General features: G+C 42.7%; 1 protein-coding gene across 8 annotated transcripts in view; it reads left to right on the top strand.

The window, feature by feature from the left end:
• Positions 1 to 25,363, top strand: part of THRB (thyroid hormone receptor beta) — a 187,813-nt gene that overhangs the window by 110,860 nt on the left and 51,590 nt on the right. For 4 of the 8 annotated variants that reach the window (XM_077916285.1, XM_028750507.2, XM_077916286.1 and 1 more), the window contains one exon: positions 16,250 to 16,314. The exons of the other annotated variants lie outside the window; for them this stretch is intronic. Coding sequence is in view for 2 of the 4 variants with exons in the window: in XM_077916286.1 (XP_077772412.1) it covers positions 16,308 to 16,314 (7 nt within the window). In the remaining 2 variants the exon portion in view is untranslated. The remainder of the gene's footprint in view (positions 1 to 16,249; positions 16,315 to 25,363) is intronic. 8 annotated transcript variants of the gene reach the window in all.

Raw genomic sequence — 25,363 nt, 5'->3', positions numbered from 1 at the left:
GGTTCCAGAAAATAGAGACTGCTCTAATAAAGAAGGAAGAACTGCAGTATATACACTTATTATACAGAGAGAATGACAGCTAAAGTCTTGAACTAGGTAAGGCAGGGCTTTTTCTCAGCCGGAAAAACTCCGGCACTTATCAGGTGGGTACCATTGCCATTATAAGAAAACAAGGGAGGTGTTCATGGTGAGTTCCAGCACCTCTTTTTCTAAATAATGATAATAATAATAATAATAATAAATGCTGGAGATATGAACAACTAAAGCCTTGCGCTATAGTAAGAGTTTCAGAAGACACACTGGGGGGAAATAGAAGAACCCCCCCCCAATGTGATATATGCTTTAAAAATAAATATTGCTTTAATGTGGATATTTTGAAGCATTAGACCCCAAAAATCCATCTTGATGGGAGCGTGTACTGGAGACCCCACCCTGACTCTTTCTTCCTCAGCTGTAAGCATAGGAGTTGCTTCCTTCCTGTCAAGAACTGAGGAAAGGCACCTTAACAGCCCTACCCCCAATCTCTGGCATATTGCCCCCTTTATCTCTCCATCTCTGACTTATTGCCACCTTGATGGTTTCAGCTGTTAGCCCATGAGTGGGGAACCTTTTGAGCTCCGTGGGCCCAATACTTACTAGTTTTTGTTTATGGGCCAAATTTGAAATGTCAGTTGCATTGCTATCACATGCTTTGGACACCAGTCGAAATCCCTTGCGCCACAGTCTTAAAGTGGGGGGACATTCGCAAAGGCTTTTGCAAGCCTCCTTCCACAGTCCTGGAAAGGAGGCCCTTTTACACAGCCGAGATACGATTTTGAAACGGGCTCCAAAAAAAATAATATTGCATCATGATCAAGCAAGCCAATATTGCACTGAGTTGAAAATCTCATTATCTTGCACAGTGATCTGTTAGTTTTCTTGGCCAGCAAGACTCTTTCCCTACATGTAACAACGATGGTGCTTTCTGCTTCTTTGAAGAATATCTTCCTTGTGGGAAAGATTGTAGCTGTGCGGCACAGCCTTGTTTTGCGGGCAGAAGGTCCCGTCTCATTTCCTGGCATCACCACGTGGGTGCTGGGAGAGGCCATGGCCTGGGAGCTACTGGCAATCAGGGTAGAGATCTGAGGGAGGCATGGCAAGGCCCTGAGTCAACAGATGATTGACAAGTGATGTCACCTGATTGGTGAAGAGTTGCTTGGTGGGACAAGATTGTCCCACAGGCCCAGTTTCCCCACTTCCTGGGGTAGACAGTACTACAGTGGTACCTCGGGTTAAGCACTTAATTCGTTACGGAGGTCCGTTCTTAACCTGAAACTGTTCTTAACCTGAAGCACCACTTTAGCTAATGGGGCCTCCCGCTTCCGCGCTGCCAGAGCACGATTTCTGTTCTCATCCTGAAGCAAAGTTCTTAACCCAAGGTACTATTTCTGGGTTAGCAGAGTCTGTAACCTGAAGCGTATGTAACCTGAAGCGTATGTAACCCGAGGTACCACTGAAGATGGAAAAATCAACTTCTTATTACAAGGTAGCTCTCTGTGTACCTGATAACATCATCTGGGATAGCTCAATTAGTAGAGTATGAGGCTCTTCATCTCAGCGTTGTGGGTTTGAGCCGCATGTTGGGTGAAAGATTCAATAATAATAATAATAATAATAATAATAATAATAATAATTTCCCCAGCCACTCTGGGCGGCTCCCAACAGAATACTAAAAACAGAATAAAAGATCAAACATTAAAAATTTCCCTAAACAGGGCTGCCTTCAGATGTCTTCTAAAAGTCAGATAGTTGTTTATTTCCTGGACATCTGATGGGAGGGCGTTCCACAGGGTGGGCACCACTACCGAGAAGGCCCTTGCAGAGGGTTGGGCTAGATGACCTTTGTGATCCCTTCCAACTCTACAATTCTATGATTCTGTGCCTTAAAGGTGCCAGCTCTTAAGAATTTAATAAGTCACAGCATATGACAAAGCCATATTTGGAGCACAGCATGTCTGCCACTACAAAGCCATAGTTTGGAAAGGGAAATGAGACCACCTCGTTGTCAAGAGAGAGACTTGGGAGTTAAATATGCAATGCAGTTGAGGCTCAGGATTGTGACCCATTTTCTCCTTCTCTCGGCCTCCTGTTTTGAGGCTTTCGGAGCGACGAGCCGCCTGTCTCACGCAGCAGAAAGCCTGGCTCTTGCTTTCGAAAGAACCCGCTGCGTGGCTTCCCCCGACTCGAGGTTATTAAATTCATGTGAAAACTTGAGTGAGTGAGTCAGAAGCTATGTGAGTGTGGTTGAGTATGCAAGCCCTTGGGTAAACAAGAGGGATAAATATAGTTGATAGCTTGTGTGCACTAGCCTGGAAAACTGACGATCTCACTGACTGAAGGCAAACTTTCATCACACTGTCCTTCTCACCTTTTCTGCCCAGACTGTGCCGCATAGAATACTCTGTGCATGCATGCGTTGTGTGCGCCTGCCAGAGAGAGCGAGAGTTCTGTGTGCTCTTTCACTTTTACGAGGCTACCTTATTTACACCGACATTGGTTTGTAGATACAGGGCATATGTCATAAAGTTCACTGGGCTTCCGCTGGGGACTGTGGGTCAGGCATTGACTCCGTGCAATGTTGGGTCTGCTTCTTAGGGAAGAGAAATCCTGCTGGTTATTTGCTTTATTCATTTATTTAGACAAAGTAATAATCATAAATAAATAAGAATAAAAATGTGCACCCCACCACCGAGACCATTCCATTGTAACTATCCAACCTCCCAAAACTCCAACACCTCTTGCGATGGTTTGACCCCTTTCTGTTTTAACAGTACAGATTCTACAAACACCCTCCATATCTCCTCAGAATCATTTCTCCTGCAAATTCCCCGTCTTACCTTAATGGCACATGTTCATTTATCATCAATAGCTATATCCCTCACCTTTTTATACCATTCTTCCATCTTATATTCCGCTTTCCCCTTTCACTTCCTGGCTAAAATAATTTGTGCAGCTGTCAATAAATTTGTGAGCAAGTCCTTCATGGCCTGTGAACCTTCCACCCCATCGTAAATTGATAATAATGCTACCTCTGGACTTTTGGCCAGCTTTAACCCAGTGATTTCTGCTATCTCCTTAAACACCCTTTGCCCCCAAAATTATACATATTTACACTCACACCACATGTGAACACAATTCCCTGTTTCCTGGAATCCCCTCCAACAGGGTAATTGCTTCTGCCAGTCCTGAATAAGGCAGAGGTCACTTGTAGCTGGAGCAGGGTAGAGGTAGCAGCTTAGACCCTCAGGGGAGCTGTCAAGTGGAACCCAGAAATGAGGATTCCCCACTGAGTTACACCAGTGACCAGGAGACAGAGGAATTCTATAGCACACATGGGAGCCTCAGCTCTTCCCAGAGCCAAGCAGGCCCAGATCTGGAGTATACTTCAGTGCTAGCCTTATCCCAAGTAAGGATCAAAAAAGCCAGGAGGTTCAGTCTGCCATGTGGGCATCCTTGGACTTTCACACAGGTCTGATTACCTGCCAGGGATCGGCAGGACGCTGGCGAGTGTGCGCCAAGGGAAGGGGGACTGGTGTCTGACTTGGGAGGAGAGGGAAATGGTTTGTGGTGACCTGTACAACCCAGGAGGCAAGAATCAGAGGCAGGGGAAACTTCAGAGCTAGAGGGTGGAGCACAGGATGGGTTGGAAGAAGAGGAGGAAGAAGGCAGATCAGGCAAGTGAAGGACCGGGTGCTTCCCCACCCTCTCCTGCACCACTGTCTCCCAGAACCAAGAGGGGACTTAAAAGGGATGAGCAATGGAAGTTTCCATGCAGGTGTAGTCTCCAGCTGTGCCCGTGGGAAGCTACATAAACTGATGGAGGGGGAGTGTCAGGGGCTGGACAGAGGAGGAATGGTGGGAACTGCCCCCTCTTCTCCTGGACCTTCCCAGGAACAGGAGATGGTATAGATTTAGATCATTGGTTTGCAGAAGGGCATAGTTCAGAGGCTGCAGAGGGCAGAAGCTGGGAAATATTGGAAGAAGAGAAGGAGGAGGAGGAGGAAGAAGAAGAAGAAGAAGAACCAGAAGAAGAAGAAGAACCACCACCACCACCAGGGGAGAGACAGCTGACAGACTCAGTGTCCATGGAAAGCATTCCTGACCCCCCTTCTCCCAGGACCAGACAGGCATTGAGGGTAGGAGAACAGAGAGCTCAGAGGCAGAAAACTCAGATTAGCCGACGCAGGGGTGACGTGGAGTAGGGGAGACGAAGAGGGAGTGGGACTTTACTTGGAGCAACACCATTTCTAGAGAGAAACCACATTCCTTTGTCTCTCGCTGTGATTATTGAATAGACTAATGGGTAAGAACTCATCTTTTTTATCTGTTTCTTTGCTGCCACTGGGGGAGGGATCTGATTCCCCGAAGCCTGACAGGGGGTGGTCCTCTGTTACTGCAACTGCTCCATAAGAGCACCAACCAATAGGTCTCCAGAACTGCGTAGAAGTGACTTTGACAATACAGAGTTAACTCTCAGTTGGGAAGTACCTTTGACATGGTATCTTAATTTGCCAAACATCTTAATCATGTCCCATCATTTAAACTAAATACCTAAGGGGGGAAAATGTGCTGATCATGCAAAGTTTTTCCATTCTTCATGGAGTGAATATTGAATGAGATGTCCTGGGAGTTGCTATGCTATATGGAAATACACTGGAATTAAGATAAAATCCCCAGCTTTGGTTGGATCACATGCCACATGTTTCTTCCATGCATAGACTGATGATGGTGGTGGTGGTGATGTGGTTTTACATAGAATAGAAACACGGTTACAGTCTGAGAGACCCAGAAAAGGGTGTGTGAAAACTCTGACCAGTGTTTAGTTTTTATTACGCAGTGTAGGCAGAATTACATCTAAATAAAGCATTTATTGGGTGTTAAATTTCTGTGTCATTATTGGTACTGTTTCTTTATTAGTGTCTTTTGGCACAGGAAGCAATGCTACATTTTAAATATTTTTACCAGTCGTCACTATGTCTTGGGTGGTAGTGGAGAATTTTCAACTCTGTAGAACCTTTAGGATTTATTTATTTTTTTACCAAAAGGAAAAAATAAAAAAAGCTGTTATATATGAACCTGTGTTTTTCATCTCTTATCTTCTGCTTGTGTTTCTCTTTAAACATCTCATTTTTGATAATAGATTACACTAAAACCAAGGTTTTAAGTAGCTGACTTTTTAAAAAAATGAACAAAAAAAGTTCCATTCTCCTTAACAGAATATAACTTAAAAAAACACATGAATACTTAATTGTGAGTTTGCAGACATTAAAATATTTTTAATATTCCATATATACACTGCAGACATATATTAAAGCAAAACAAAATCTAAGTTGAAATGCTAAATTAGTATCCTTCTGTTTACTAATTTATTGGTAGAACATTTAGTACATTACGCGTAGTAATATCTAACTGAATAATCAGTGCTGCAGAGAAAATTTATATTATAAACTGAAATATTTTAATATATTTTTTCTGTATGCTGTTACACACTCCTTAACCTATTTGCTTTTCTTCATGTCTGAACACGAGGGAAATTAAATTGTAAAAGAGGGTGTGAATTGTTGTTAACTCTGTATTTCTGTGCCATCTTTTTTCCACTGTGCCAAATTTTTTGATGAGTTGCAAAGAAAATTTGATCATCCCAGAGGATTGCAAGGCATAAGCACACACAAACGTGTTACCGTTCAACTCATTATTAGGAAACTACCTTCATAAAATCACTTTTTTGTAAATTAGAATTTTAGGGTGTAGCTGCAAAGGAAGCTTACATTTGCTAGTTGAAAAAAACACACCCCAGCAAAATTCTATTCCAGGCCTCAAGAGACAGTGAATTACCTATTTGTTAAATAGGCATGCCCTTTCACAAGCCTTTGACAGCCTATAAGGCTAGGCCAAAGTATTTGGCTTATATGTTTCTGTCAATTTGAGGGAAGGCAGTGAGAGATTTTACTTTCATGGGCTCCATGATCACTGCAGATGGTGACAGCAGCCACGAAATTAAAAGACGCCTGCTTCTTGGGAGAAGGGCAATGACAGGCCTAGACAGCATCTTGAGAAGTAGAGACGTCACCTTGCCAACAAAGGTCCGTATAGTTAAAGCCATGGTTTTCCCTGTAGTGATGTATGGAAGTGAGAGCTGGACCATAAAGAAGGCTGATCACTGAAGAATTGATGCTTTTGAATTCTGGTGCTGGAGGAGACTCTTGAGAGTCCCATGGACTGCAAGAAGATCAAACCTATTCATTCTTAAGGAAATCAGCCCTGAGTGCTCACTGGAAGGCCAGATCGTGAAGCTGAGGCTCCAATACTTTGGCCACCTCATGAGAAGAGAAGACTCCCTGGAAAAGACCCTGATGCTGGGAAAGATGAAGGGCACAAAGAGAAGGGGACGACAGAGGACGAGATGGTTGGACTGTGTTCTCGAAGCTACCAGCATGAGTTTGACCAAACTGCAGGAAGCAGTGGAAGACAGGAGTGCCTGGCATGCTCTGGTCCATGGGGTCACGAAGAGTCAGACATGACTAAATGACTAAACAACAACAACAACAAAAGTTAATAGCCCTAAAATATTTGGGTGCTATATTTCAGCAGGTGATAGTTGTTAAAAGATTGCTTCTTGATGCAGGACTACTCTGGAATATTCTGAATGAGAAAACCCCTATCAGAGAAAGGGGTGAGGGTCATATTTCTAAGGATTGTACAACTAGATCTGTGAAAGGGAACAAAGTTCCGGCACCTCTCACGTGGGCCCCATTGCCATTATAAGAGAACGAGGAAAGTGGTGAATTCTAGCACCTCTTTTTCTAGAAAAATAGCACTATGTGTATCCTGGATTGTAATCAGCAATATTCTTTTTCTCTTCCCATAAATATATACAGAATTATACGATTCTGTACCTGTACAATTACATTAAATTGTTATTGTACCATTGCTGCATTTCATATTCCATTTGACATTTAAAGCAAAATTTCACATTGTGAAGCTAGGCACTGTGAAAATATAAATGCAGGAAGAAATATAAGTTTATCATCCAGTTTCATTCAAAGGAGTAGCTATTACCATAAAAGAGACCATATTTAGTTCTGTAAATTTAAATTGTGACCTTTTATACAAAAGTACTATAGCGCTATGCTGTGAGTGATCTGTCAAATGAGAACATTTCTTCCTTATGAGAACAATAATATCTAATTGCTAACATTAATAATGAAAGGAATACGATTTTAATTGCAGGTGTAAATGTTTCAAAGATTAGCTGCTCTCCTATTTACTTTCTATGCACCATGCCTAATCTTGTAGACCTCTCTCACTTGCCTTCTTTCCAAACAAAAACTTCACCGGGTGCAGAAGACATGCAGAAGACATGTGACTGTCACCTGAGGAAATAGACAAAGATTACATAGCTGATTCATTATTCTAATAGATTACATCAACCATATGACCTTTGCCTATGTGAAAATTGTCCAATCCATCTCTTTCACTTTACAAAGTTTTTAATACACACACATGGAAGAGTTCAAATAATCCTCAGAATATGTTTTTGATGCTGCACATTGAGGGTATTTTTAAACATACTTTTCATATACTTTATGTGGGTTGGTTCCCCAGATGAGGAGCAAATCAAATAATGCAAACATGAAGAGCTTTTGATAGGTGTTATTGAAACCAAGTCGGTAAAAATTGCATTTCTAAGAAGAAAAACATAAGAAACAAGCAGCAGAGAAGACAACTTCAGATTGTTCCCACTGGGCCTTCCATAAGTAGGCCAAAAGCATCTTAGATCTTCTTCCAGCTCCATAGAGTATAAATGACACCAGTTTGCAGTACTTTGTGCTCATTCACCCATAAGGAAGACTTCAGGGATTCTAGACTAATTGTGCATAACTTTTAAGCACAGAGAACTTTATACCGTAGAAGTTTAGAAGCAGAAGCTTGACTGAAAGTAGACTTTTCAAATTGTTGTTATGACTGCGCCTTTTCCCTCATTAATATTTTGGCATGTGTGCACATGGTGGCTGTATGGAACCCACTTATTATTCCCCCCCCCCCCCCGTATATATGTTCTGCGGCAGGGTCACTGATGTGATCTACCTTAGGGGAGGCCACATCCCAGTGGCAGATCTTTCCCTACTTACTGGAGAACAATAGTCTAAAACATTTCCCCCTTCCTTAGATGTCTTCTAAAGGTTGTGTAGTTGCTTATCTCCTTGCTTGTGGGTCACATAACTCCATACCTTCCAACAGTTCTCCAATGAAAATAGGAATGTTCTATGGACAAGCGGGACATTCCAGGATCAAATCTAGAAACCGGGATGGCTTTTGTAAATCCAGCACTGTGCCTGGAAAATAGGGACACCTGGTCTGCTGTTTGTGTTTTTCTGTGAGGGCTAAAAAAAATATGATATGTGGATACAGTATTTGGTTCTCTCTTGCTCATTTGAATGATTAAGTATTCTGAAAAACCATGTTGGAAAACTTTTAAAATTACTTAGATGAAAAATCTTGTAAAGATCTGGCTGAGAATGTATTTTTTTCATATATAAAAAATGAAACCATTCTTTTCAACTGCTTGTGCATGTCAGTAATTTCAACAGGAGGCTGAGGGACAAACTGATCCGTGAGTGGACCTCCTGGGGTATTTTTTATGAACTTCAAAGCAACTGATGGGGGGGGGTTGCTGCTAATTTTGACCCTGAAAGTGGTGATGGAGGACAAGTTTTAACTTTTTCCTTTTGCTGTTTTCCTGATTAAAATCACCTCTCCCTCTGGAGCTGTGATTAGGCTGGCTGGGGGGCAAAAGGCAGGTATTTACATTGAGAATTTCAACATAATAGCGGTAGGCATGTGCCCATTCTCTCTTCCCTCCCCCTTGCCATATCCCACTTCATTCAACAGTCTGGATGAAGGTGTGTGGAGAACCTGAACAGAGAAAGTAGGGTTGGTCTTGCTCTCCCCTCCACATATTCTGGATGCTTGGTTCACATTGTGTTCTGTGTTCTGATTTCCCCCTATCCCGAAATCTGTCTTTTTCCTTTCAATCTTCGGAAAGTTTCAGGGAGATTAAACATGCAAGAAAAAGCTATGCACTCTGACTGATCTTTAAACTCTGTGTACCATCACAGAAGGGATGCATGTGACCCGGAGACTTTCCCCTGCTGTTAGTTCGTCGATTGAATTTTACGAAAACATCTGACTAGGCCCAAAGTATCACCATCAGAACTGGTTGCATGTCCACTATAGGTATACAGTGGTACCTCTAGTTAAGAACTTAATTCATTCCGGAGGTCCGTTCTTAACCTGAAACCTTTCTTAACCTGAAGCACCACTTTAGCTAATGGAGCCTCCTGTTGCCGCCGCGCAATTTCTGTTCTCATCCTGAAGCAAAGTTCTTAACCCGAGGTACTACTTCCGGGTTAGCGGAGTCTGTAACCTGAAGCGTCTGTAACCCAAAGCATTTCTAACCCAAGGTACCACTGTATATAAAGCACATTTAAAACAAATTATTCCCCCACCCCCAAGAATCATGGGAACTGTAGTTTACCCCTCACACTGCTAAAGTTCCCAGCATTCTTTGGGGGAATGTATGTGCTTTAACAACTGATTGGTTCAAAATTGGGAAGGAGTACGACAAGGCTGTATTTTGTCTCCCTGCTTATTTAATTTATATGCAGAATGCATCATGTGAAAGGCTGGGCTGGATGAATCCCAAGCTGGAATTAAGATTGCCGGAAGAAATATCAACAACTTCAGATATGCAGATGACACAACCTTGGTGGCAGAAAGTGAGGAGGAATTAAAGAACCTTTTAATGAGGGTGAAAGAGGAGAGCGCAAAATATGGTCTGAAGCTCAACATCAAAAAAACGAAGATCATGGCCACTGGTCCCATCACCTCCTGGCAAATAGAAGGGGAAGAAATGGAGGCAGTGAGAGATTTTACTTTCTTGGGCTCCATGATCACTGCAGATGGTGACAGCAGCCACGAAATTAAAAGACACCTGCTTCTTGGGAGAAGGGCAATGACAGGCCTAGACAGCATCTTGAGAAGTAGAGACGTCACCTTGCCAACAAAGGTCCGTATAGTTAAAGCCATGGTTTTCCCAGTAGTGATGTATGGAAGTGAGAGCTGGACCATCAAGAAGAAGGCCGAAGAATTGATGCTTTTGAATTATGGTGCTGGAGGAGACTCTTGAGAGTCCCATGAACTGCAAGAAGATCAAACCTATCCATTCTTAAGGAAATCAGCCCTGAGTGCTCACTGGAAGGACAGATCGTGAAGCTGAGGCTCCAGTACTTTGGCCACCTCATGAGAAGAGAAGACTCCCTGGAGAAGACCCTGATGCTGGGAAAGATGGAGGGCACAAGGAGAAGGGGGTGACAGAGGACGAGATGGTTGGATAGTGTTTTCGAGGTTACCAGCATGAGTTTGACCAAACTGCGGGAGGCAGTGGAGGACAGAGGTGCCTGGTGTGCTCTGGTCCATGGGGTCACGAAGAGTCGGACACGACTAAACAACAACAACAATGTGCTTTAAATGTATTTTTAGTTCTGCCCAAAGTTGTTGAGCTTTCTTTGAACTATTTTTATGGAAAATCAGCAAAAACGGCACTGCCGCCATGTGCCGCCATAGGTATGGATTTTCCTGGACATTTGGCCGGCTCCCACGTGGACACTGCTGCCAACTCCAGTATACCGGATATATCTGGGAAATCCCGGACGTATGGCAACCCTAATTAATTCCTTCAGACTTGGTATACCTTTCCAGCAGCCAAGAATGGCTTTCCTCCCCCAAATCATGATCTGTTTAATGATTTGGGTAAGAAAAGCTTGAGTATGTACAAATCCTGAACCACTGAAACATCAATAAAAGTGGGAAAAGAAATATAAAATGTCATTTAGTAATATGAACTCTTATCAGAGGGTGCATGTCACTCCTTCACTAGAGTGATGGTCAATGTACAATAGAAAAAGTTGCCTTTGTCTTAAAAAAACCCCATGTATTCACTTTTTGGAGATGTGTTTTTTTAAAGGTAAGACAGCCAGTTAGAGATTATGATTCATGTGTCTTCTAATAAAGTTGCCTAAAAATTGTTATATTGCGAGTTGACTTTTTATTAGTCTTTTTCCAGAGCTAGTGAGTAATTCACGATGCCCTGGAAATGGTGACAGAAAACCACTTATCATTTATTGACTGCACAAAGAACGGTAATGAAAATTAACACAGAAGATAAACTGTCCCTTATTGAAATTTAAACGAGAGCTAACGTGCCCTGAATTGATTCAGCAAAAAACAAGGAAAGTTTAGCGTCAGACTTGTCTTTTGCTATGAAAGGGCGGTGAAGAAAATTCTGTCTGCTATCACTAAAATTTTAAACAAAATTTCCACTTTCACGTGGAATGGGAGAAACTGTGCCTCATTCATGAGGTAAATTATTTAGAGCACTGCTGCAAGTCTCTGAGTAAAAAGAGGGGGAAAAGTTGGACCAGCGGAAAATAAGCTAAATAGAATCTCTGTGTTCCAGAATGATTGTAATTGGAGAACATATTGCATTTATTAAACCCTTTTTCACTGCCCTTAATTATTGGTATTGTGCATACAGAAACTGGGGTTACCCATATGGATAACAAAACATGGGAATGTCTTGTCAGAACGATGTCTTAATAGACAAATTAGCAGTAGTGACATACTCCTTAATGTATTACTCTTGTTGGGAAACAAACCTTTCCGATTTCAGCGTAAACATACTTTTACCATTGATCTACATAATTCCAGTGTGGGTGGATGAGTAATGTTCATTTACCAATTGCACTGAATAGTCTCGCTCTTCTGTTCAGAGTCTATTTGTAGTAAGTACCTCATAGCCTCCACTGCCTGGCCTTGATAAGTAATGCTCTTTTCCGTATTAAAAATAATTTCAGATTTCGAGTGAATTAACCGTTTCTCACCAGCCCATCTCTACCCCATTTTGAGAAGGTCTGGTTTTTTAATGTTCAGCATTAAATGGCAGAATGCCATGCGAACCCTAATATAAACTGATTTATATTAAGGAATTGGTATGGTTATAGCACCTCGTAACAGGGACGCGGGTGGCGCTGTGGGTAAAAGCCTCAGCGCCTAGGACTTGCCGATCAAAAGGTCGGTGGTTCGAATCCCCGCGTTGGGGTGCGCTCCCGTCGCTCGGTCCCAGCGCCTGCCAACCTAGCAGTTCGAAAGCACCCCCGGGTGCAAGTAGATAAATAGGGACCGCTTACCAGCGGGAAGGTAAACGGCGTTCCGTGTGCTGCGCTGGCTCGCCAGATGCAGCTTGTCACGCTGGCCACGTGACCCGGAAGTGTCTGCGGACAGCGCTGGCTCCCGGCCTCTTGAGTGAGATGAGCGCACAACCCTAGAGTCTGTCAAGACTGGCCCGTACGGGCAGGGGTACCTTTACCTTTACTAGCACCTCGTAACAACACATTGATTTTCCGGGCTGAAAGAGATAGCAAAATAAGTCTTTGGTTTGGTTGCTAAAGTGTTATCAAAGCGTCTGCTAACAGGGGCCCCATTCCAAATGGAACGCTACCTTCCTTATATATTGTTTACATGCTAAATTCAGGCTACATATGAACAGGATGTCTTCCAAAAGAATAATATCAGATACCCACAGGGGGGAGCTAGAGGATAATATCCCTCTTAAATGTCATGGAGGGATTCCTCACTGGAAATAATCTAAGTAGAAAGAATGTCCTGTTTCATTTGCTGGGCTTCTTCATGGGAATTTATTTTTTATTCATTATATTAATAGGTCAATGCTATACTTTAAAGGAAGCCCAAGTGGTGTGCATTAAAACACACAAATAATGAATTTTATTGCATTGTGATATATTATACGAATCCACTCAAAATAAAGTTCTCCCCAAATAGCTGTTCCTTAAAAGTAGAGCAGGATATAAGAAATAAGTACATTAAACTAATAATGAAACAAACTAGGAGCAACAGCGTTTCAGATCTTCTCTCCATCCTTTTGGGAAAGCATATGAGACATTAAAGGGTTGTGGTTATTAGCAAAAGCTTGTAAAGGATGTAGCCAGACCTCATTTTCTTGAAAGCAAATTTCATCACGATTGCTATAACAAACACACAGTATGTCTTTCATTTCAGGAGAGTCCTAAAAATGAGATTGACAAGGCTACTACTAGCAAAAACTGCAAAACACAGTATAACCCCCATGCCAACTTCCAAGATGATGACAATGATGATGTGATACAAGCTTTCATCAGCTGTGGACATCACAAATGTATCTCAATTTAGAGGTACTAGCCTGGTTTACATGTAACACTAAGTGAAACCATGGCTTAGCAGACGTGACCAAACTCAGCCCTCCATGTGTTTTGGGACTACAATTCCCATCACCCCTGACCACTGGTCCTGTTAGCTAGGGATGATGGGAGTTGTAGTCCCAAAACATCTGGAGGGCCAAGTTTGGCCATGCCTGGTAGGGTAAACAAAGCAAATGTGCAGGTTACCAGAGAGGATAGAATATATTTTTTTATACCCTTCGTTTTCCCCAACACAGCTAAAAACATAGGGGGAAAACAGTCATTAAAAACAATTAAACACCGATAGAATTAAAACTATATCTGTATAAAAGCTATTAAAGTAAAGGTAAAGGGACCCCTGACCATTAGGTCCAGTCGTGGCCGACTCTGGGGTTGCGGTGCTCATCTCGCTTTATTGGCTGAGGGAGCCAGCGTACAGCTTCCGGGTCACGTGGCCAGCATGACTAAGCCGCTTCTGACGAACCAGAGCAGCGCACGGAAACGCTGTTTACCTTCCCGCCGGAGCGGTACCTATTTATCTACTTGTACTTTGACGTGCTTTCGAACTGCTAGGTTGGCAGGAGCAGGGACTGAGCAATGGGAGCTCACCCCATCACGGGGATTCGAACCGCCAACCTTCTGATTGGCAAGTCCTAGGTTCTGTGGTTTAACCCACAGCGCCACCCGCGTCCTTTGATAAAAGCTATTAAAAACATACAAATGATTGAAATAAAAACAGCACGATACGAGCCCTTTCATTAGAAGCAGCCTGTTGAACCAAGTATTCACCTGTTGGCAGAACAACAAGGAGGGAGCCAGTCAAACTTCTATAGGGAGGGAGTCCCAAAGTCTGAGAGCAGCCATGGAGAAGGCCCTCCCTGGTTGTTCTACTGCTGTGCTGTGCTAAGCCATGTTTTGGCTTCAAGTGTCATTCAGACCAGGGCTTGTGGTTTAGTTCTCTCCAGACAAACCATGAGTTGTAACCAAGGTTTGTTCTATGGTTTGCAGCTGCAAAAAGTGTATTTTTAGAGTACTAGGTGCCAATAAGGAACAAACATGTCTCATTTTATATTAAATTTATGGGCCACATTTCAGGTAGTGCTTGTCACTTACTTTTTGAGGGAGGAAAGCTATGTTAGCAAAGGAAATGCAGGGACATGACAATGCTTTGCCAGGTCAACTGGGAACGCAGACGGAAGTGTTATTGGTATGCCTGTGATACCAAGCTCTCTTCCCCCATCTATCCCAGGGAGGAGGTGGCAATTCTGGACTGCGGCCTGAACTTGCCATTTTAGACTGGATGTGAGTTAGACTTGCCAGCTTTGGTCGGGCAAAATAAAGGACAGGTCAGGCAAAATATGGGACAGGTTGGGGAGGGGAATTGGGGACTAAAAATTACCAGGTGCAGAAATTATTTCAAAGCAATCTATTACTCTCTCTCCTGCTCTGTGACTCCGAATCTCTGTCTCCTATGTCTGCACAAAAACTCTCTTTCTTTCCACCCAAGGCATGCAAACCCCTTCAGGGTTTTATTCTACCACAGAAGAAAATTAGATAAAAACCAGGTTTAAGGGTTTTTCTTAGAACCAGTCCTTTTTTTCTTTTAAAAAAATGTTTAGGGGTACTCTCATTTTCCCACTCATATCGAAATGCTGCCCCTCAATGAGGCCAAACTTAGATTCACAAAATGTTTAGGGGTATGCGTACCCCCAGAAAAAAAGCACTGCTTAGGACGGCGGAAAATATGTGTTCTGTATCCTATTGGTGTAGTGGTGTGACGTTAACATATGAGAGTGCTGGAGGTGAAATAGTTAAACAGGTTACCCAATCAGAACCCAGGGGGTGGAGTCAGAGGGACTATAAAACCAGCTCTGGGAGGGGCGAAGGGGAGGAGTTTGTTGGGAGTTGGGTGGTTGGTTGGAGTGGGAGTGAATTGGGATAGAATCTGTGGGTAGGTTGAGTTAGTGTAGCGAAATAAGCTGAGTCAGGAACAGTTAGGGGCTAGGAAGACAAGTAAATGTGAGAGGTGGTTTAATGAGGGAGAGCAGGTATGGGACGTTATAGGTCTGGATAGGCAACCCATGAGTGTAATGGACCAATACCATTTATGAAACCACACGCTTGTTAAACTGCAATAAATAAACAGAAGTTTATGTTCCAATTTAACCCTGACTGGACTCAGTATTGTACCAGGTAGGGCCTGGGTGGTGGCAGCGAGAAATAAAGTGGTAGCACAGGGATCAATAGATGGTGAAACATTCAGGGACCCTGCGTGATCGCCACAAGTGGTGAAGGAAATGTACTGCAGTGGGGGGGGACACACTGAAAAGGGGGGGGGGGTTTGAAGAGGGTCAGTTGTGGGGAGTGAGAAATGTCCCTCTTTTCACCTGAGGAATTTTGGAGGGTATGCAATGCAGAGACTGAGGAAGAGGAAAGTGACAGACACTGCTATGTCCTATACTGGTTGCACGTAAGAAGGCAGGCAAGTGGGGGCTGGCTGAGTGCAGACTAAGGCTGGTGGGGCAGCATCCCATTCATTCTAGTGGACCCGATTCCATTGGTACTTAGTGGTCTGGTATTGAGTTGTGTTTCTTTTGTTGTAATAATCTAACCATTAATTGTTAGCCATTTTGAGGGGCTGGGGGCTGGAAGACAGGTTTAAAATAAATATTTAATAAATATATAGGGAACGTGTAGCGAACAGGTTGTTGTTGTTGTTGTTGTTGTTAATACTACTTCATGCCAAAATAAGCTTCTAAGCAGTTTGCAAAGTGTAAAAAGAAAAAGAAAGAAACCCTTTACTATAATATGAATAAAACAATCACATCAAAACATTAAAATGTCAATAATGAAAACAGCTGGTTGTTCTGTTTGCTACACTTGTTGAAATTGTTGTCTTTTTAAATCCTTGACAGGTGATAACTGGTGAAAAAGAGAAATGAGGATGACTACCTTTTGCTGATTCCCAGCAGCATGTCAGGTACTTGAATTTATTTCGTAAGAGCTTTTCTGTATTCCCCCCCCCAAAAAAAGTTGAGGTTCTGCAATACAAGCTGTAGTACGTAGAGCTCCATGTGACCTCATTTCCCACAGTGCACCATTCACCTGTTCAGTGACACTATGCACACCAGTGCTTCCCAAACATTTGGGAGCCACTGACCACCCCCTCGGTACCATAAACTCATCCCCCAGTGCCCCTCTACTCCATAAAAAGCATTATTCAGAATAGTGGTTTGCACAACCAACTAAGGAGTCTAATAACGCAGTTATAATTCAAGACAGGAACAATTAATTGCACAATTATTCAAAATCCAATTAAAACTATTTAGCTGAACTAATTCAACAAAATTGATGAAGTTTATCCAGTGATACCATCTTTTTGAAGTCTGAAAACCTCCGTGTTAGGGAATCATTCTGACAGAAACAGTAAGAAGGTTCCAGAAGGTTCCAGAACATTCATTTATATATGGGAGTGGCATGCTTAAAGTGAACAGTGAACCTTTCTGGAGGTATGCCTTTATTGCTCCTCTGACCTTCTAATTTGAATGCTCCATGCCACTTGGCACCTCCTTAGGTACCAAGAGGATGATACCACCCACTTTGGGAATCACTGGTATACACAGAGTATTCCTTCATATTACACATTATGTAGTAATCCATGCTTGTTCTGAGGTTTTGTGTGCATTGCAAGGCATCTGAGCATTGCATTCTGCACATCGCCACTGATGCAGTTTCCCTATCCATTTGAGAGGCGATGATACTCTTGTGAGCCATATCTGCTACGGTTGTTAATGGGGTGTAGCGTAGTTCTGGCAACCATGCCAGAAATCACTAGATTGATATGAATGTCTGTACAAGCACCTATAGACTGTATGCACATGGGAGGAAGGAGACGAGAGATCACCATTGCTGGTGAATCAGGGTAGAGGCAGGCAAGTAATCCTGACTTTCCGTGATGTACTTCGAAAGAGAAGAAGCAGGGCAAGACCTGGGAAGAAAGGGGTGAGGCTCAATTATGGAAGGTTCTTCTTGCTCCTAGGAAAGGTAGAGAAGGAAGTGAGTGGATAAGGGTTTCCATCTGCTCTAGTTATTTGGAAGGACGCAGGTGGCGCTGTGGGTTAAATCACAGAGCCTAGGACTTGCCGATCAGAAGGTCGGCGGTTCGAATCCTCCTGATGGGGTGAGCTCCCATTGCTCGGTCCCAGCTCCTGCCAACCTAGCAGTTTGAAAGCACGTCAAAGTGCAAGTAGATAAATAGATACCGCTCTGGCAGGAAGGTAAACGGTGTTTCCGTGTGCTGCTCTGGTTCACCAGAAGTGGCTTAGTCATGCTGGCCACATGACCGGCTCCCTCGGCCAATAAAGCGAGATGAGCGCCGCAACCCCAGAGTCGGCCACGACTGGACCTAATGGTCAGGGGTCCCTTTACCCATTACTGGCCAATTGCCAGTTCGTATATAAAGTGGGGTTGGTGGTCGTATTTACACAAAAAGGGCTAAGGAGAGAAGTCTGCTTTATCTCGCTTTCCTTTGCTGCAATCCGTTTCTTTAGGCAGTTTATGTCACCAAGGTCTGATATTGGAGGTGAACCAGACTTGGATGATGATGATGATGATGATGATGATGATGATGATGATAATTTATTATTTATACCCCACCCATCAGGCTGGGTTTCCACAGCCACTCTGGGCAGCTCCCAACAGAATATTAAAAACACGATAAAACATCAAATATTAAAAACTTCCCTAATCAGGGCTGCCTTCAGATGTCTTCTAAAAGTCAGATACTTGATTATTTCCTGGACATCTGATGGGAGGGTGTTCCACAGGGCAGACACCACTACTGAGAAGGCCCTCTGCCTGGTTCCCTGTAATCTCACTTCTCACAATGAGGGAACTGCCAGAAGGCCCTCAGAGCTGGACCTCAGTGTCCGGGCTGAACGATGGGGGTGGAGATGCTCCTTCAGGTATACTGGATAAAAAGTGCTTAAAGCAACAGAACTCGGCAAAATAAGGGGAAAGCAGGCAAGTTTTGCTTAGTTTCACAAAAAAAGATATTGGCTTCTCTGTGACCCTGTATTAACTGAGTGTGCCCTGCGTCTATCTAAACAAGGAGAGCATTGCAAAGCTTTCGAAGCGCCACCAAAAAGACCCTATCTCTTGTGCCTACCCATCAGTTCTTTAACGCTGACGTGTAAGAAAGCAGGACTATATGTTTATAACACTTCTATAGTGATATATGAAGACAGGAGTGCCTGGTGTGCTCTGGTCCATGGGGTCACGAAGAGTTGGACACGACTAAATGACTAAACAACAACAACAACAACAACAACAACATAGTGATATATATGTATTTTTAAAAACTATATAGGGTCTGAGTTCTTCCTGTTTTAATTACCTGCCACAAGACCACTGTGCAATTTATTCTTCATGTGGCAGTAGCATCGGACCCATGTTGAGGAAAGATAATTTGCTTGAGCTTCTTCCTTCCTTTAAAACATAAATGTGCATTTTTGCTACAAATTAACAATAATTTAGCATTGCTTGATTTGGCCCATGGACATTTAGCTTCTAGGACTGACCTGGGTGCACCTATTGCTGTAAGCCTGATTGCATTTGCCTTGGTTGATCTCTCTCACTGATGCCAACCCACTTCCTTGCCCTCAGATGCATGCATATTTTAGAGTGTAAAAAGGGGGGAAGTAAACACCCCTTATCGCTTTCTGTAGATCGTAAGCAAGACTGTGTGTCCGAGGATCTCTGCAAAGTAATCACTCTCCTCAGTCCCACGGTTCCTAGAAGGCCATTGATATGGAGAAGATATCTAATTTGTGCATCTACAGAATTTTGAATTAATCGGGTGCTCCTGTTTAGCAGTCAGAGAAGATTTTTTTTTTAATTGCAGCGAGAATGCTTGGATGTGTGATTGCCCAACTTGCCATTCAGAAATGGGTGAACAATCTGCATGTTCTAAACTTTGTCTTTGTTCCTTCATCTTTTTTTTCTGGGCAAGTTAAAACAATAACATCTTAGACGATTATGCTTTGCCAGCTGAATGATGTCTAGGACAAAAGACCGTTTCTATAAAGAAGAGACTAGTTTCTATAAAACTGCAGCATTCTTTTTTGTCTTTTCCATCCTTATTTGTATGCCTAGACTCTTATTTATGCTTCACACTTTGTTTGTTTGTGTGTGTGTGTGTGTGTGTGTGTGTGTGTGTGTGTGTGTGTGTGTACACACACACACACACACACACACACACACTATAGTTGCTGGTCTGTGTGTTGGTGATCTCGTTTTGATTCCATTCACTGTAAAGCTGTAGTGGCTTTTCTGTTGAACTGAAGGCTATTATATATCTGCATTGTTAATATTCAGTGCAAATTACTCATGAAAGAACAGTATGTTTTGAGGGCAGCTTTTATATAAACCTTGTGTATTGTCTGTTAACTGCACCAAGCGTTTATGACTTAGGTGTTTTAGTATCAATGTTTCTAATCAGAAATATTACCATAAATGTGTAATTTATCAATCGGAGGCAATGTAACAGATTATACTGTGAGGCTCTGAGACTAACTGAATACTTTGCACTTTCAGAAAAGTGATATTTTAAATTACCACAAAGTGTAATTAATAACTTTATATTGTCTGGGGAAATAAGCTCCTGCAGGCAACTTTTTGATAGTTCTCTACCTGCACTTTTTACTAGTGGTGTTGGGAACATTGTGAAACAATCTTATTTTAGCTATTGATCTGATCTCAAAAGAAAAGTGTGAGGTTCATTTTGATGCAAGAGGGTGAAATTGGTTACCGCTGGACCTCCCTGATTACTCAGTGCATAGATATTCAGAGCTCATAAGAAATTATTTTTAGACCTCTGTTTACATCTTCTGTGGTATTCATTGCTTCAGGTTACATTTACTGTAGGCTTCTTTGGTTCAGCCAAAAGTTTCATTATGATCACTGAACAATTTCTCAAGGCTGATATATGCACCCATTCTTAGAGCCTTATTCCTATAGAGGAAGAAGCCTGGGAAGAAAAATGATCCACTTGATCCTGTTGAAAATGTGAAATATTGCTCCCTAATATTGAGAAGGTAATGGAAAGGACCATGCAAACCCTTCTTTGTGCGCTGCTTTTTCTCATATAGTTTATGCTGAGGACAGAGATGGCTTGTTGCCTAGCAATCAGTAAGTGTTTCCTTTCCCGGAACTGGCAAAACAAACAGATGGGGCTGAAATTCTATGGGAGTAGTAACTCACCCGCGAGGCATTTTTGCTATCTGAGGCATCTGCTGCCTTGCTCTCCCAGTCACTGCCCATCTCATCTTTGTTGGGATGTAGAAGGCATATAAGTTAGATTTAACAGCTTTGCCCTCCCTCCTGAAGCTACAAAAAAAAAACACCCACACCCACTCCTGTTAACTTCTGGAACAGGAAAGCTCTTAAGTTTTGGGATTTCAGAATCACATTTTCATCTTTTCTTTCATGTTGTTATAGCTTTCATATATATCTTTTATTGGGGGTTAAGGAAGATATTTTGGAGCCCTCTTTCTTTGTTCCACACAGGTACCCAGTTGATGCACAGCCTATCTCTGATACACACAATAGATGATGCCACCCAAACTAAGGAAAACAGCTGTTTGCACTGTCCCCATTTTTATTAGTTTATTTTTTTTAAAAGAGGCACAAATCTCAGTAGCGCCATAGTAATATGAATTTGTAGTTCAGCTTCTCCTAGAGAATCAGTGCAAGCAATAGCATTCAAATAAACGTTTAACGGTATTAATTGAAAAGACTCACAATCAAAAAAGAAAAAGAGAGAGAGGTAGAGACGAAAAGAGAAAGATGCTCAGTGTTCGCATGTGAGAATGGGCTCAGATGCGCACACATGAGATGTGGTCCTTCCCCACATGGTCACTGTATCTGTGCACTGAGAGTCCCCATTGGCTCCCCTTTCCCACTCAGTGTGCAAGCACAAGTACGCATACAAATACCACAATGGGCTCTTGTGGGAAATTGAAAGTCTATGCCCTATTAACTGAGTGAAGGGGGAAGGGCATGCATAGACCTCTCATTTCCCATAAAAGGCACATTGAGCTGCGTAGGTGTACCAATGTGCCCAAACTGAGGAGGGGAGTGAACCCATTCATGTGTGGGGAGTGATTGTAACCAAGGGCCACAAGGATTTCTCCATCTGCGCATGGTGATGGGGGCTAATTCTCAGCATACAAAGGAATATGCTCGTGTGTACATTGTTGTAGGCATGAGACTGGTGCAAACATTCACTACATATTTTTTGGTCTCTAGATCCACTTAGAATAATATACGATATGTTCAATTTTGTTTCCCTTGGAACTTCATTGTTAATTGTTTTAACTAATGAATCTTGCGTGGGAGGGGGGAGACACCAACAAACATAATATATGCATTCACTGTATGAACTGTGATTATTCTGGAAATCAAGCAGTTCATCACATTGGACTGCAGAAAAGTTTTGTGTAGTACAAAAGACACTACAACCTTCCCCCACAAAAAAAAATCCTCATGCTAATAATTCCCCCCCTATATTTCATCAGTGTATTATCGTCTTAGTGAAATACGAATTTTTGCAAAATTCAAAGCGTGTGTGTCTTGATGATTTCTTACAACATCCATGTTTAAACAAATTACAAATCTGACAGCAGCAAAAGTCATGACTAACAACCCTTAAAAACTTGGGAGACTTAGATAGAAACCTCTTGAAAATAAAACCTTTCTAGCTTCTCTACAGCTTTCATCTGAAGTTGTAAATATATTGAGTGATTGGAAACAGGACCTATAAACCTTTCAAGTTCAACTCTTGTGAATAAGCACATTTTTCTTTTTCCATTTGCAAATGTACCCAAGCCTGATAGCATGCCTATACTTGGTTTACTATCCCTGTTAATTTCAAAGGTATTTGTCTTTTTTGAGGGGGGCAACAGTATACCAACAGTATACCAGTATACCACTTGAGTGTCAGGAATTCAGCAACTGCAGGTTTGTGCTGGCTGCTCCTGAACCTCTGTGAGTCTGTCCTGCAGTCAAACATAGCCATCACAAAAATCCCATGTCAACTATGCGTCAGGTGCACTGATTTATGCTTACATAAATGAATCCATGGTCAGCCAAGGTCTTCTCACCAATGAATCACTTCAGATTTTAGTTGTGGCACTTTTTGTACCTTCCCATTTCTCTGATACCATATCACACCTTTTGTGGGACTGAGATGCTGCTTCCAACAGAGACAACCCTTGCTAGGCTTGGTTTGTTACTGCCATTCATTTGAAAAGTATGTGTCATGCCACCTGAATCGAGAAGCAACCCAGACACAAGAGTTAGAGGCTGCAGAGGCACCAGCTGAGCAGCCAAACCCAGTTCAGGGCTTTGAGCTGGCCACTGGAGATCAGGGGATCACTCTGACCGAGGCTTGCAGAAAGTCGCACCCAGAGCAGGCCCCAGACCACCAAGGCCAGAACCCAGGTCCTTACAGATCCCTTCTCCTGAGGAGCCAGATACCTCCCACTGCACTTCACCAGTCCAGCATGAGCATGCTAGGCTCTGGAACAGACAAAAAGTGCCCCATCTTCAGGCCAAAGGGTTGGCCCTTTCTGGCTCTGAAATTTTCCTTAGGGGTGAACTCTGGAGGCAGATGCTTCAAAGGCCTCAATCTGCTCCCAACCCTTGCCAGAACAAGTTGCTCACTTGGAGCTATCCATGGTCCTGCAGCTTCTGGCCTAGCCTTACCTCAGGCCTCATCCTGCCTTGCCTCCAGTCTTGTTTCGCTTCCAGCTTTGTCCTGCCTTGCCTCATCTGCCACTTTCTGTAGCATCAGACCGGAACACAACATTTTTTGAGGGGGAAAGCAGCATGTATAAGCACAAAGATGTCTGTAGTTCCTAAAGAGGTAAAGGTAAAGGGACCCCTGACCATTAGGTCCAGTCGTGGCCGACTCTGGGGTTGCGGCAGCGCTCCTCTCGCTTTATTGGCCGAGGGAGCCAGCGTCCAGCTTCCGGGTCATGTGGCCAGCATGACTAAGCTGCTTCTGGTGAACCAGAGCAGCGCACGGAAATGCTGTTTACCTTCCTGCTGGAGCGGTCCCTATTTATCTACTTGCACTTTGATGTGCTTTCTAACTGCTAGGTTGGCAGGAGCAGGGACTGAGCAACGGGAGCTCACCCCATCACGGGGATTCGAACTGCCAACCTTCTGATCGGCAAGTCCTAGGCTCTGTGGTTTAACCCACAGCGCTACCCGTGTCCCTTGCGCCACCCCCGTCCCTAAAGAGGTATGCAGCTTTAAAGATGCACTCAGTGACTTGCATCAGCTGCAGAAGCCACTTGTACGATAGCAGCCAGAGTGGCAAGGCTGAGTTGTGAAGCCATGCATTCCTGACACCACCACCCTATCCTGCCTCAGCCCCATTGAGATAGTCTATAGCAGTTTTTGCTAGTATACTAGCACATTCTTGCTACTGTACTGGCGCACCCCATATTATGCTAGCATAGTGGTGGCATAATGCCACAGACTGTGAAATTAAGTTATGTTCAACATGTTCAGTTTGAGGTTCGAGGACCACTGACCATTCCCGAAGTGGGGATCTACTATAGATATCCATTTTTTAGCCTGATCTCTGAAGCAACTGAAACTGGCTTTTGTGTATGGAAGGCCACTGGATTAAGATCAAGTCCACTCCTTCAACTCAACCAAAATGATATGGGCTTATCTGGTATTTTTATTTTACTTTTTTATTTTACTTTATGGTGTACACAATTAAAATATGTGCAAAGGAATGTCACAGGAAAGTGCGGTCTTAAAATAGCTGTTGAACAAAAATACAGTTTCCTTATTGCTAATGAACATAGAAACACATTTATGACAAACACCTTTAAGGTGTCATTTTTTTACAAAGCAAATGCCATTACAGTCACAGGAAGTTCTACTTAAATTTCACTGCAAATTATTCTTAGTCTAGTCAGACACTTTCCTTAGGCACTTTCGCAGCCTTTATATTATTGACAACATCAAATTAGAAGAAGGTTGCAGTTGCTAATATTTTTCCTTGGCTTGCAGCTAGAAAATTAGAGATTTAAAATGTGTGGCTACTAAACATGAGAGGAAGACAAATATGGGAGAATGGCTTGTAGTTTTCTAATACCACAATTGCAACTTGTACATTTCTGCTTTATAGTTGAGTGTATTGCTCACCATTACCGTTTTACATATACTGTATGTGAAGGAAAATTTCACTCAAGTGAAATGGTTGTAATTGTTAAAAACAGAATGCATAATAGATTCAAGTTAGTTTCTTGCAAATATATGCCCATCCTCAAATGGTTGCAATTGTTAAAAACAGAATGCATAATAGATTCAAGTTAGTTTCTTGCAAATATATGCCCATCCTCATATGGCTTTTTAAAAATGGCATTTTACAGAAACATCGGCCGTGACTAATAAAACCATCTGCATCAAATTTTCATGACTGGAAATTGCCTGAGACTTCTCTGAAGGAACCATTACTAATATTATCTACATTGAAAGCTATACATTTACACGGGGTATCTTTCATGTAATTTTTTTTCATACATACATTGCTCTTGGGTTACAACATTCCACTACCTCTGGCAGCGTGTAGCTGAATACACTTTAGCAAGTCAAAACTCTGGGAGATGCTCTACATTGCTGCTGCCTGCTACGTGCGTAAGGCCGGCAGGGTTAAAACCCTCAAGGTAGGAGTGGCACCTGATTCCATCTTGCGGCCACAAAGCCGAGCCGAGAGAGGCAATAGTAGCAGGACCGGAACTGCTAAGCGTGCCCACATAAGAATGTTGGCCTTAGGTAACAGAGTGTCCCTCAGGTCAGCCTACAATAAGAACAAAGTCAAACAAGGCTGAATCCTTGATGTTTTGTGTTTTAAGCATCTGAAAATTGTTCATGACCAGCTTCGACCCACAAGACCTCAAATGATCATAGGAGCAAGGCAATAAATTGATGGTAACTTGCCCAGGGCC

The sequence above is a fragment of the Podarcis muralis genome, chromosome 12 (genome assembly GCF_964188315.1).
Source record: "Podarcis muralis chromosome 12, rPodMur119.hap1.1, whole genome shotgun sequence".
Taxonomy (NCBI): Eukaryota; Metazoa; Chordata; class Lepidosauria; order Squamata; family Lacertidae; genus Podarcis; species Podarcis muralis.
The sequence above is the reverse complement of the archived record's forward strand: the minus strand, read 5'-3'. Positions and strand labels throughout refer to the sequence as shown.